Source organism: Aythya ferina (genome assembly GCF_964211825.1).
Source record: "Aythya ferina genome assembly, chromosome: 2".
NCBI lineage: Eukaryota > Metazoa > Chordata > Aves > Anseriformes > Anatidae > Aythya > Aythya ferina.
In genome coordinates, this window is record NC_140297.1 from 95853790 (window position 1) to 95868113 (window position 14324).

A 14324-nucleotide genomic window follows, 5' to 3' on the forward strand; every position below is an offset into this window, starting at 1 on the left:
CAGAGCAGAGGTTTTCCCTAAGTCTTTCCACCTTGGGTATTTTAGCTCAGAAATTTCAGTCTCCCCATTTTAATTAAACTGTACAAACTCTAAAAAAGGCTAAGATAAAGTGTCTTTGACTTCACTTTTTTTTTGTGTGTATCTCATCCAGATTCATTTCTGAATGCAACTGATTTATTTTCAATCATTTTTTTGCATTAGCACTGTTATTGTACTTTCTCTTGCTGAGTTTCCTCAGATTTATGTGCTTGGACATCATCCCTCAGGGAACTGCTTTTTATTAGCATTACTTCCAAACCTCGCTGCAATGATGATCATGGAAAACCTTCCCAGCTTAATGGTGTTATTACTACTGAGAGCCGACCACAAGGCAGGGCAGCATGCTTCTGATAGTGTCCTACCTGCTGTCGCCTTTTCTACTGCTGTGAAAGGTAGGTTAACAGTTAGGTTAACACTAGGATTAGGTTAACAGTTGGACTTGATGATCTTAGAGGTCTCTTCCAACCTCAGTGATTCTATGACTCCATGAAAGAAAGCTGATGGTCTCCTCCTACCTTTGTTTCAAGTCCTTTCTTCCTATTCTGGTTATCTACTTCAACAATCTTGTCTGACCGCATCCTGCTTACAGGATGCCTCTTGCAGTATTTTCACATCTTCGGTTTCCCATTTTTTCACCCCAAACTTGTTTTAGTGATGTAATCATATTCTTGTGCACCCTCTGTATTGTTCTAATACGTAAAATTAACCTCTGCAGCAGAATACTCCTGTTTTCTTTCCCACTGTCCTTAGTAAAATCTCAGCCCTGAATTTTGCTCTTTACATGTTCTGAATTTCCCCCAATAATTCCTTTTGGGAAGAACTCTTCCTTCGATTCATTCCAAGAAAGCCTTGTTTGGTTCCTCATGCGTAATATTTGTTACCATCTTCTAAGTAATTTACAGTCTCTTACAAAGGGAGAAACCAAGACTATTTGTTCCAAACAACCAAACCTATGCCCACAGCATGCACCAGAAATGTCACCTGCATCTTTAGGGTTTGCCCCTCCACCATCCTAGTTTCCAACTAGGGAAACCCCTGCTTATAAACTCAATACAAAGGATGCCAGTTGGGCTTCCTTTATTCAGGAAGGCTGACAAGCAACAAGGCAATGTAATCAATCAAGGGACATGCAGTTACTAGTGCCACCCAACTCTTTAGCCAGACACAGCTTCCTGTGTGTATTAGAATATACAATGTATCCAGCATGTTGGTATTTAAAAGTTGGCTGCAAAGCATCTTTACATACACATACATTGTTACTATAAAGCTTAAGTTTTATTGCAACATGTAAATATAATTTGAAACTAGATTTTATGTATATATAGTTATCTATAATAGACAACTGTATTGCTGGATAAGAAACTATTAAGTTATATCTATACATACACACTCATCGTCAAATCCACCAAAACTCCTTGATTGATTGATTGATTGATTGATTGATTTTTTCCAGCATCAGGGTGACTTGTTATTATTCAGCAACCTTCTGTCCAGAGCAAGGCCTCCAGAGTAGTTGGCTGCCTCTGCGTTTGTTGTTCCATGTACTATTTTTTAGCCTCAAAAATCAGAAATAGCTCATAACCGCATGCTATGACCCTGTCTGGTAGTGACCAGGCTTTTCCCTTTGCTTAGTGTCAGCACTGTTTTCATTCACTCCTCAGCAGTGCTGGTGAGCACACCTAACACTTCTGCATCCCTCCTAGGCATGGCCAGAGTCCTCGGCTGGGTTGAGCTTGATAGGCCTCCAAAAGCAGAGGACAAACACCTCTTTGTGAAAGGCACAGTGCAAATAACACCTCAAAAACAGAGTTTCAGCTGCCTGCTGCTCTTGAGAGAGAAACTGCATCAGCTGTATTACGCCTTATTTGTTTTCAACAGCAAAACCACAAATTTTCATGTGATCACATGGCCTCAGGAGCTTAAGTTTAAACAAAGAGGGCTAAATGCCATTAAGGGGTAAAATGAAAAAGCCGAATGGATGTTGAGTATCAAATAAATTCAAAGCTCAGACTAAGTGCCGTGGTTGCTTTATTCCATGGGTCTGTCACCTCATGGGATGGGCTGCCTGATATCTGGATAGTGAGTTCGGGACTTCACTTGTCTTCCGGATTTCTATCTATGAGGTCACGTTAGAAGACTTTGTTTTTCAACACAGTGCACTGCTTTCTCCAGTGAAAAAAAAGAGCTTGTCGTTAACTCCCACAGCTTCTTGGCCCATTTTCCGTTCATTTTTGTCAAATCACATGCTGCTCTGGAGGCAGCGGAGCTGACAAAGCCTGGTTTCCAACCGGCTTCTTTCCTTCCACCCCAAAGCTCTTCCTAGTCCCTCTAGGCATGAAATGTCACCTCTAGTCACCCTCCTGGAAGCCCTGGGGCCAACCTGGTGATCCCCATGAGCCAAAGCTGCTCGCTGTGCCCATGGTAGCCCTGTGCCAGTCTAACTTTCCCTCACCGGGGGCACCTACACGTGTCCACCACACAGCTTTGGGGTGACCACATCCCCTCCCCACACCTCAGCAAGGTTCACCCTACACCCGCAGCGCCTCGACCAAGCAGCACGGGGCCTATCCCCACCGCTCCCTCCCTACCCCTCACAGCCCCTGGAGCCAGCGGGGGCTCCGGGTGCGGGTGTCGGTGCCGGGCCGGGTTGCTCCGAGCCGTGCCCCGCGGGCTGTGCCGGCGGCGGGGCGGGCAGGAGGGAGGAGCCGCGGCAGAGGAGCCGGGCGGGTTTCCTGGCGAAGCCGAGGGGTGTGGGGGGGGAAAACAGGCGCCGGCTGCGCTGCGTGGCCGGTGCAGGTTGGCGAGAAGTTATTGCCGAGCTCCCCCGGGGCGAGGCGTGCCCGTGTCCGCCTCCGTGTCCGGGAGAGGCGGCTCCTCCCGCCGCAAGCCCGCTCGGCATGGCCGGCCGCCTCGGCCGCGGCGTGTGCCGGGGCAAGCGGGGCCGGGGGTCCCGCGGCGGGGGCGCGCTGCTGGCGCTGGGGCTGCTGGCCGCCCTCGGCTTCCTCGCCTGGCGCCGTGCTCCCCCCCAGCCCCACCGCGGCGACCCCTCGCCCCCGCCGCCGCCCGCCGACGAAGCCTCGCTGCGGAAGCCCGTGTACGCCAAGCCCGGGCCGGAGCCGGGGGCGCTGGGCGAGCTGGGCCGGGCGGTGCGGCTGGAGCTGAGCCCGGCCGAGAAGCGGCGGCAGGAGGAGAGCATCCGGCGGCACCAGATCAACATCTACCTGAGCGACCGCATCTCGCTGCACCGCCGCCTGCCCGAGCGCTGGCACCCGCTGTGAGTACCCGGGGGGTACCTCGTGGCTCTTCCCTCCCCGCTAAACTGCTTTAAAACCGCAGCTTTCACTCGTGGGCTTGAAGCCGTCGATGCTTTTCCTTCTGCTCGGCGTAAAAAGGCGCCCGGTGCAGGTGCGGGTGTGACTCGGAGAAGCCAAGTCCCCCCGCTAGCCCCAGCAGCCTGGTGCCAGCCCCGGAGTGCAGTGCTTCTTCTGCTGCTGTCCCCTGGGCAGGTCACCGCAGCCAGCACGCTTTTTTCCAACCCCTCCCAGCCCTGCAAACATCGTACTTCCCAGAATTATGCCTTGCACAGCACTCCAGGCGCTGATGCCGTGCAGGATGGAGCTGGCTGTTTGATCACCAAGCAGGCTCAGATGCAGACTTAGCAGGATTCATGTGCTGTTGTGTCCTGTAGAAATGCCCCAAGATGCATAATGCTCTTCTGAACTGGTACTTTCCATGTTCCTCAATGGTCAGTTGTTGGGACAATTCACCAAAGATAATGGCATCAGCACTTTAAAAATAAGAGTTAGATACTATTCAATGGTCCTACTTGGCAGACTTTGGTGTGGTCGTGAAGCTGGTGCTGCACAGCAAGTTGGGCTATGTGGTTGGTTCTGGCCCAATGCAAATACTCTGCTCAGTGATTTAGAGGTACTCTGTTCTTTGGTTTGGTGGTGCACCATCAATGGGCAGCCAGCTGGGGAGAAGAATGGTCTTAAACTATACGTTGACCAGTTGTATGTGCCTTCAGCCAAAGAGGGCAAAGCCATGGTTGCTACCAGCCCCTCCAAGTCCTTTCCCCTTGGCTTCTTCCAGTTTATTTCAATTGCAGCAGGCTTGTGTGGTTGCAAGGAGCTGTGGAAGGAGCAGGTCTTTGCCTCCACCGTACTTTCTCTTCGTGTCAGTGTGTCCTGGCTGGTAGCTCACCCAATTCTAGCTACAAGTGCTCAATCTAAGACATGAATCTTATGGTAGCTCTTAAATAATCACAGTGTGAATGCAAGGCATTTTTATCATAAACGTAAGCCTGGTGGTAGGCTTGTTTTTCTTAGTTAGGTTTTTACCCTCCCTTTAGAAGCAGTTTTATGATTATAAACTAGAAAGGACCACTTTAGTTGCGTTCCTACAGGAAAAATTTAAATCATTGTAACAAATTGCTTTGGACTCCTGCCATTTCTCTCAGACAGGATGTTGGAGGAAATGGAAGATCACAGTTGTTGAGCAGGGGACATTGTAAATAAAGGGGGGAGATTCCTGAAGTGAAAGCAGTGTAAGTAGACAGATAAATCGTGCTACAATAACGCATCCTTTTTGGTTTTAATACTTCAATGTTGAAATGACAAAATCTATCCAAACTAAAGGATTGCAAAGTGTCAGTGATGTAATCTCAGAGATAATTGTCATCTGAAGATAGGGCTGTATTGTACTTCTTTAGTATCTGCTGGTACAGGGAAGTTCTTCATGCCTTTCTGCACAGTTAAATACATTATGGCAGAAATGTCACAGAACATGTATCCAACTCACACAGCAAATGTAAAAAAAAAAAAAAAAAAAAAAAAAAAATTCCCCAAAGACAATTTTGCAATAATGTTTCCCCTTTCTTAAGAGGGAAGACTGTGTAATAGATCTAAGTCAAAAAAAAAAAAAAAAAAAAAAAAAAAGGTACTAAAAAAGGTATCTACAAGCCTGTACCAACCAAAAAATCATTATACTTCAATGTAACATTAGAGGCTATATGGATATGTCAAGTCTAGGAAATACCTGGTTTACTTGTTTATTTTCAGGTTGGTAATGCTGGACCAGCCAGTTCAGTTCAGCATTTCATGATCTTTAATGCACATTGGGGCGTTGGGAGAGGCTGATGGCATGAAATACGAAGTAATGGTAGACTTCATCTGTTCCTAAAAATGATGCAAAAGGTACATTTTTAGATGTGATCAATGATACTATTCTGGTACCTAATGACGGGAAAGTGACAGATACACCACTTTTTAGTGGTGCTCTGGAGGACAGGAAGAGAGCTGTGTACTGGTAAAACTTGGACCTCTTCCAAGCTTGTTGTTTAGAAACTGCGGTAAGGAATAGAATCAGTTGCACGTAGATAGGTGTGGCCTACTGAGAAGGAGTTGGCCTGGCTTTTGTCAGGCATGACATGTCTCAAACCTATTGGAGTTCTTCGAAAAACAATAGAATTATGTGGATAAGAAGGCACAGTGTGTTGGCATTTTCGGAGCCTTTTGACGAGTTCCTTAAACAGGTGTGAAATAAGGTGGAAATTCCTTAATTATACATAACTGGATAAAAACTGGGAAGCAGTCACTTACTTTTTTTTTTGTAGTGAAGAAGATTGCTGGTAAAGTTCCACAGAAATCTTGCAGGACCCAGTGCTGTTCAGCTTGTGGGAAGACTCCTGTAATGAAATGACTAATGTGCAGCTCTTCAGCCTGGAAGACAAGCTACTGAGGGGTGCCTCTTGCTGAGCCACTGCAGTGCTAGGTTGGTGCATGAAGTGGTTGAAGCAAATCGAGCCACCTCCTTGCTCCAAGAATCTGTTTGCTGTAAAGTATAAGATAGTCCATCCACTATGAAATTCAAATCAAGGATTCATCAGATATTAACAGATATTGTGCTTGGAGACGTTCTGGGCTACATGCTTTTGGTCTGTTTCAATATATTCTTATCTGTTTAGAGTGAGTCTGGAAATTCAGATCGAAGGAAAATAGGAAGATGAAAGGAAAGGGAAATAAGGATTGGCAACGTCCCCACTACCTGAATGCTCCTTTTAACCTTAATGTCCTCCCACGTTCATTAGTGACCTACTCTCTGGGTGATACCAACTAGAATTTTGCTAATAAGACTGAGAATATCTGAACTAGCAAACCTTTAAACCTGATCTGCAAAATTATGGATATAAAGCGCTGCTTTATGGGAAGCTAGTGACACAGTTTTTTTCCACTTGATCTATATTGTACATCCTGGACTTGCTGTCAGACCAGAAATGCAGCAATAATTATTCACTAATAAAAGGTAGGTGTGAAGGTGTCTGCTATTGTCTGGCTATAATGGGCAGGAAGAGAAGGATGACGGTCTGAGTTTAGCCCCCAAAATAATGTAGTTTTACTACAAATTCTGCACGGATGTTACGCACTGTATTACAAAGTTTGATCAACATTATATATTTTTCCTACTAATATTCTTGGAGATGTAAATGTTCAGAAGATCTTTGTTACTTGTTGTTCTCACTGACCACCATAATGTGTTATTCTGAGAACTGGTCGTGTTTCTCTAGATTTACAGATCTAGAGTATTTGACAACTTCTATAGTTTCCTTTAGATGGTTGCTGCTTCCTTTAACTGTCGTAACTTGAAGTCAGCTTCTGATAATGCTATGTTTCCTCACACAGAAACTTTTTGGTCTTATTCGTGGCTAGAACTCTGTGCATATACATGTATGTATTATATACATAAAAAATCAAACCATAAAAATACTCGGTATAAAATATGGATAAGAATGTATGTTTTACCAGGAAATTACCAAATGATACAGTTTGTGAAAGGCTGGGAGTGAAATATGTCACAGGATCACAGAGTAAGTGAGGTTGGATTAAATCTCAGGGGTTTCTGGTCCAGCATCCTCAAAGCAGGGCAACTTCAGTGTTATTGCTGCAGGCTTTCCTTGACTGATCAAATTCAGAAAGTCTTGAAGGATGGGTACCCAGCAGCCTCTCCAGGTACCTCTTTCAGGGCCACCATGAATTTTTTTCCCAATCGTCACATCATCTAGAAGTACCAGATTTTCTTCCCAAAATCTGTCCTTCGTTTCTTCCGTTTATACACGTGTCAGCAACAACAAGCAAGCATCCTGTCAACCACTGACTTTCTGAGGGCCCTGCTGGGGCTGATGCCCTGTCAGTGCTGCATGAGAGGCTCAGGTATGTGCATTTTGGGTGTTAGTGCTGCTCAGCATCCCTTCCCCAGCAGCACAGCCCCATCCTCTCCTGACGAGCTGGTCATAAGGTCTGTGGGACTGCACAGACCCAGGGTCTCTTGGACAGTCTTGTACCATGTGTGAGAAAGACATCTCCAGTCTTTCTGCTTGGGGTCTTTTCAGCTAAGGACTGTGCCCAAGTGTTTTTCCTGATTTTAGGGGTTCTACCTCTTTTTCTGGGGTGTGTGTGGAGGGAAGGTATATTCTTCACAATAGGTGTGCGTTGCCCATTTATTCAGGGATGGTTTCCGTAACATCACACCAGCCTCCTTTTGGCTCTCTCTAGTTATAGGAGGAGCAAGGCAGGGAGAGGTGCTTTCATGCTGACTCAGTATTTTTCACATACTCAGCATTTCATGCTGTCTTTTTCATGGTGGAAGCCCGAATCAGCCCTTTGGGCCTCATTTCACTCATGCTGGCAAGCAAACGGAGTTGCAAGTCTTTTCTGTTTTCTCTTACCTGGCAAGTGATACCGGGTCACCACAGAACCCCCCCCCCCCCTCCAAACACTGAATCTGGTCTGCTTAATCATTAACAGCTGTAGAAAGTCTTAGAGGTTCGTTCTTTAATTCTAGATAATTTTCTGTGGTTTGGAGAGAGGGCTTGCTTAAATATATGTAGATATGTCTTTAAATGTATATGTGCTTAAATACACACAGAGCTTAGTTCCTCTATCACCATCATTATTTATGCCTGTAGTAGTATTTCTTTTGTGGGGTGTTGTCCTTGAGTTCAGAGCAGCAGACTTCTGCTAAGATTTTCCTGACTTTCAAAACTGCTTTTTCCACCTATTCCCGGATTTGAGTGCGAGTCACTTACCGCTCCTCTTGGTCCCGTGTTGTGTTTTGTTTGCTGGATTAGAAAAAACAAACTACGTAGTCTGCTCATCTGGCATTATCTCACTAGCAAATTCCTTGAGCAACCTTCGAGACTGGTTTTGCTCCACACTAAGAATGACAGCACCTCGTTTTGATGGGCGGGTGGCTCCTGCCGGGAGTTTCACCTGCTGCCGTGCTGCAGGAAATGGTGCTGCAGCCGGGGGTTTCCTCTCCAGCGCCCAGGCTTCACCGTGAGCTCCTCATTTCGTTTTCAGATAGCAGGTAAAAAACAGTAGTGACTCCTGCCAAGGAGTCCACTTTCACCATAAGTGCTGTGCTTATCTGCAGAAGTTTGAACTTGACTGTGGGTTTATTGGCTATGCCCATGCTTTACAGCTGAGCAGAGTCCAAACCAGACCACACTTCCCTACTCAAGAGCAAACGTTTTGCGTAAAACACTTGCAGTTGTATACACTTTCAGTATCTTCACAACACTGTGGTTTAGGTTTTTAATTCGCTTGTTTTTGTTTTTCTGAGCTTTTCTGGAAGGGATGATTGGTTATGAGCAACTTCATTAATCATGATACCTTGTAGTCATTACTTTATTAGTTTGCAGGGTTGTTCACTTGCGTAAATATGCTTTAGACCCACAACTCAGAGTGTAACTGGGCCTCCTCATTCCTTCCTCCTGCAGTTAAGTAGAGGAGTAATACATCTGCAGCATTTTCTTTTTTTAAATAATCAGGCTTGTACTTTGTAGCAGTACAAATACAACAGTGCTTCCACATGCGCTTTGGTACTTTGGGATATCTTACTATTTTTGAGATGCTGCTTTCTAGCTTCCATAAAAAATGTGTTGCTTTTCTTTGTCATTATGCTCGGGTTCAATGTTCACCCTCCAGCATCTTCAAGCAGAGCTCACAGTGTTATTTTGTGGTCACTTTTATTTACGTTTTTTTGCAGAGATCCTCAGCTTCCCCGACCTCTAGATGACTGTTTGGTTTCAGTTGGTTTCATTTTAATGTGACATAGTTCCCAGATCAGTGACAGTAAAGCACAAAGTGTTTTTGTTTTTTTTGTTTGTTTTTTTTTCCCCGAACAGTGCTTTCACTATACACCGGTGTCTCTAAGGACCAGGTGCATCTGCACCCTGCCGTTACTGATGGTTGCAATAACTTTCAGTTACCGTATTACTTTGCAAAATTTTTTTCTTGTCCTGAGTCAAATTACTCACTTGAAAGTAAATTTTTGGATGTAGGTGTAGGAAAGCATATAGTCTGGTACAAAATGTTAAGTGCCTCACTGATTTGAAAGAAGACTGCAAATGTGGATAGCCATTTGAGCAAATGGCAACACTGCTTTACATCTGCAAAATAAATTAAAAAACAAACAAACATTGTTTCCCGATGGACATGTGCAGAAATGCTTTCCAGAAGCTGGGCTAGGTAGGAACACCTATAGTCTTTTTATAACATTACAGAATTAGGAGGATCTATAGATTTAAAAAAAAAAAAAAAAAGGTGAATATTAGGATATGGATTTATAGATGATTTTTTTTTTCTTAATACATCTTAAATCTGTTTTAAAGAGGTTTGTATTTTTCTTCAAAATTCTTCACTAATATTTACTTCTATACCAGAAGACTTACTAGCTTTCTTCCTTGCATCTTATGGTGTTTTTATAGCAGCCCTTTATGACCTGAAATCCCAAATCGATGTTTGGAAGTCTTACCTTTTCAAGACCTTATTGCCACTGGTGAAATAAGACTTTAAAATAATTTGGAAAACTGCTCCATAATCTAGCTAGCCTCACTTTTCAAAGACTTGATCACATTACAGTCTCGTAGACCATTCTGCCCTGGGGAGGGAATCTTTCCTATCATGATTTATTCCCCCAGATGCATGTTTAATAGCATGGATCCGGACTGTGGCTTCCTGCTGAGGCAGAGGGGAGTGAGTGGCAAAAGGTACAGCCGGCATCTCTCCAACTTGCCCTGCTGACGCCTTGGCCCTGATAACTTGGCCATCCTGGCAGTTAATCAGGAGCTTGCCACTAATCTGATTTGCTAAGCAGAGCAAGGCACACCTTCTGTAAACATCAACACGTTTTTCTGCAATATCTGAGCACTGTGCAGTGTGGAGGTGTGCAAAATCAGGTGCAGTCTTTGCATTCCTTGCTCAGATAAGGCTTTAAGGCTTTTAATTTTTAAGCAGAATTGATGCTTATTTCATGGTACTCTCAGCTGAGAAAATATATAAGAATGAAAAGTTGGGTGGTGTTTGGAGGAGATAAGAACAACTTTATTTATCATATCCTTTAACTGCATTGAAAATGTTGCACTTACATACCTTGGTTTGGGTTTTGATGCGATAGGGCTGTGTGGCTTTTAACTCAAACACTGGGAATTATGCATAGATTGTTTTCTCACAGTGAGGAGCGAGGAAGGCCTTTTCAAACACCAATTCATCCTGGAGCAGGTAGTACAGCCTTGGTAACTACTGCAGGTTGGCTCAGAAAGCAAGGCTGAAAACTCTGTCATGCTTCTGAGCTTGGGATGCACATGGCTGGCTAAGGGAAGGCACAGCTTTGGGAGAGTGGGACAAGGAGGTGTTTTCTCTTGGCAGTCCCTCACATTGGTACCTCTGTGGTTTACAGGGTGGAGAAGGTGAAATTGGATTCAGATGGGTTCAAATTAGGAAGAGAAAAGGCACTTGTGTGTTAAACTGGTGTGCCACTGCCTGCCCTCACAAGCCCGGTCCCTGACCTACTGGGTCAAACCCAGCCCAAAGAAATGTCTAGCTCTGCTGGCTGGGTGACACTGTGACGACGCATATGTGGCATGTCACGTACCATGGTTGCATAAATCATGTTAAATCAGATATGGCAATGGCACGTATGGCACATACTCTTTTGAACTTCATGAGAATCTTGAGCTTGCATATGGTTTTGGATGTTTATATTGAAAATTAAAAAAAAAAAAAATCGCAGCAGTCTTGAACAGTTGTATTGTGGTAGATTGCTAAGAATAGCTGGAACCTATTGATTTTCACTACAGACTTTTTTCATTAAAATGTTAAAGGCTGTTACTTCTAAAAGAGAGGTATATCTTTACAAAATACTAAATTATTTGTGAGCAGATTGTGTCCTTAACAGATCTCTGAAAACTCAGTTTCATATTTTTTGTTCTTAAAATACAAGTAGCTGGGCAGGTAGAACATAAAATTTGGGTATTAAAAATGTATTTTCTCCTGCCACGTTGCTGTTAGAGCTGTGGTGGAAGTCTTGCAGAGAAGTATGTCAGCAGCCATTCTTCACGAACTCGTGGCAGTGTGCCCAGTCTACACACGTCCATGCTCTCTCTCCCGGCGTATAGATACGCATCTCTGAGTGAAACAGCTCTTTAAAATGAAATAAATTGAGTGATTACGCTAATTGACACAAAAACTCCCCAAAACAGCCCATTTAATTTTGTTTAGGCATCTCCTGACTGATGTCTCCTTAGTTTCTAATAGATAACCTAATTGCAATGCTTGCTAACAACGTTTTGTAGTATAGTGGGTTCCAGAGTTAAATTATTACGCTTGTCAGCCTGGCAGCCTCAGTTAGAATGGAATTTGCAAAGGCAGTGTAAAGAAATAAAATGAAAACCCCACAAGACTGCTGTATGGTGATGCGTTTTCATTTGATGAAGGTAAATGTTTGAGTAGATGCTGTACTGAACCTCTGTTGCCAAAGGAGTGGTGGGGGCCTATCAAGGCTTGTTTGTCCATCCTGGATAAGTATTCCAGGAGTATGAGGGATATCACCGTCTGGCTTTGTCTTTATGGGCACGCAGAGCCCAGACAACCAGCTCAAGGATGGCTCCTGGCTTTTAGATGGCTGCCGTGAGGTGCAGGTAATGCTGTCTGATTGTAGGCCCTTGGCCTAGGCGAGGACAATGTTGGGTGTCTGGGGGTGGCACTGAATTGTGCCTTAGGAGCAGAAAGCAACTTGACATATAGGCAGTATAAATACACATTCTCTATCTGCACAAACATATTTTTGGACTACTGTCACCAGTTTATATCCTCCCTGTCATTTTAATGACATACTGTAACTGATACGCGTTTGTTGTTCTCCGTAACCCAAAGTAGGAGTGAAGTGATTCACCTAGAAAGTAGGGGCTTGGATACTTGAGTGACACATCGGGAATAGAAACGCATCTGGAAGTTTGCAAGGGTGGATGCAGAAGATGTGATGTGAAGATCATTGTTGTAAGTAGACTCTGGGAAATAGAGACCGCTAGCCTTGAAGTCAGGTTTCATATCTGTAGTGTTTTTTTCAAAGCTTGTTTTTCTTTAAGTGTTGATGTTTAATGTCAATATCCTCCTTAATTGTTAAGCAATGACACTTCTAAACATTGGTATTTCAGAAAAACATTCTTTTTCATGATTTTCTTGCATCATTATTTTTCAAGGGTTTAAGTGCTTTAGGTTTGTGATGTCTACAATGGCATTATAAGACTGAGAAAAACTATTTGAAATTTCCTTCAATACAGAACGATAAAGGAAAATATACTGCATTTTAGTGACAATATTTGAGACAGGCAGCAGTTTAGCAGTAATCTAGGAATGGATATGTGTCTTGGAAATAACTTCTGAGGTAAACATATAAACTTGCATAGAAGCTAAATAACTTTTTTTTTTTTTTAATTGAAAGTTTTCAAATTGTTAGTTGGTACATGCATGCTGATTGTTTCCCCCCCCCCGCCCCCCCCAAATAAATGCAATGCACTAAGAAACTGAGCTTTTGGTAGTGTGCTGGGTGTTTTGGTATGTCGGGAGACTGAGGTTTTTCTGCTAGGTGGGAGCTGGCTGCAGGGGACTGAGCGCCGAGAGCAGCCCCAGGGAGCCAGCTCTCCTCCTTGCCATACCAATAATAGGTTACTGTGCTTGACAAGTTGATTTTTTTTTTTATTTTTTTTTTCCCCATTTCAGCCTCTTCCTTGACTTCATAAACCTAAGAAACATGGGCTCTGGTCTGTCCTGTAAGAGGCTTTTCTCTACAGCCTTGGTAATGCTCGATGGAGGAGGCAGAAACACACGATGAATCAGGAGCAGTCTGGGGACTGCCATATTCTCTGCCAAATTATGTTTCCTGTCTCCAGCATGTAATTTTCAGGCAAATCCATTGAAGTCTTTAATCTATAATTAGGTTTATAAGCTTCTTTAAACCTTTTGGATTTCCTTTCCCTTTTTAAATAAGGGAATGCAACTTTATTATTCCATGAATCTTCTTGAGACATTTTCCAGAGAAAGCTTTCCTGGAGGTTTTCTCCTATTTATTTTCTCTTTCCTTAAGTTTTCTAAAATGGGTAGGTAATGATCCTGTTTCCATCAAGAAATGAACTGAAATTACCTGTTAGAAGTGATTGTGATATATAACAAGATTTTTTCCTGGCAGTAATGAACATAATTGCTTTTCAATAGGCTAAAGTAAATATGTATTTCTAAAATTGGATTCATATGGTTGGTTTTCTGTGATGTTCTTAGAGAAAAAAGTTAATTAAAATGTTACTCCTTTTTCATGTGTTAATACATGAACATTTGGCGAAGTAAATTATTTCTGTCACCAGCTACTGGTGTGAGGTAGATCTTTGTATGCAGTGTCTTAGCAAAGATTACAGCCTGGAGGAACAAGTACTTTTGTACTTCACTGTGGAAGTGTGTGTGTGTGTCTACGTGTGAGTGGATACGTGTATACATATCATATAAAATGAATGGTGTTACATAGCATTCCTGTCATGTTTGAGAAGCACATGTCTCTCTTCCTACTCTGCCCAAGTATCATTTCTCCTCATTGGTTCCTCATTTTCAGGTATTTATTACAGAAGTACTCTATGTACTTTTATTTTCTTTTCCACTCCTAAAAATTTTAATTTTAGAAGTGTTTTCTCAGATACAAACTTTGTTTCATTTGTTATACCACGGATATTACCAAATATTGCCTAGTCTTTAAACAAAACTATAAGAAGTCTCTTTATTGCTAGCACAGCAGCATTGCATAGCAGTAAATGCAGTCTCAGTGTGCTCTAGGTAAGCAGTTTCCATGTCGTTGTCTGTGTGTTTTGAGGGGGGACTACTGTTTGTTGCTGCCATATTTGCTTCTGTTTCGTTGTTTTTTTTTTTTTTTTTTTTTTTTTTTTTTCTGGTTCTGCTTTGGTT

At 43.2% G+C, this 14324-nt stretch overlaps 1 protein-coding gene across 1 annotated transcript in view; it reads left to right on the forward strand.

Annotated features, from left to right (window-relative positions):
* Window positions 1-2832: 2832 nt before the first annotated feature.
* Window positions 2833-14324, forward strand: part of GALNT12 (polypeptide N-acetylgalactosaminyltransferase 12) — a 47232-nt gene continuing 35740 nt past the window's right edge. The window contains exon 1 of the mRNA XM_084511234.1: window positions 2833-3313. Within this exon, the coding sequence (XP_084367360.1) occupies window positions 2937-3313 (377 nt within the window). The 5' untranslated portion in view covers window positions 2833-2936. The remainder of the gene's footprint in view (window positions 3314-14324) is intronic.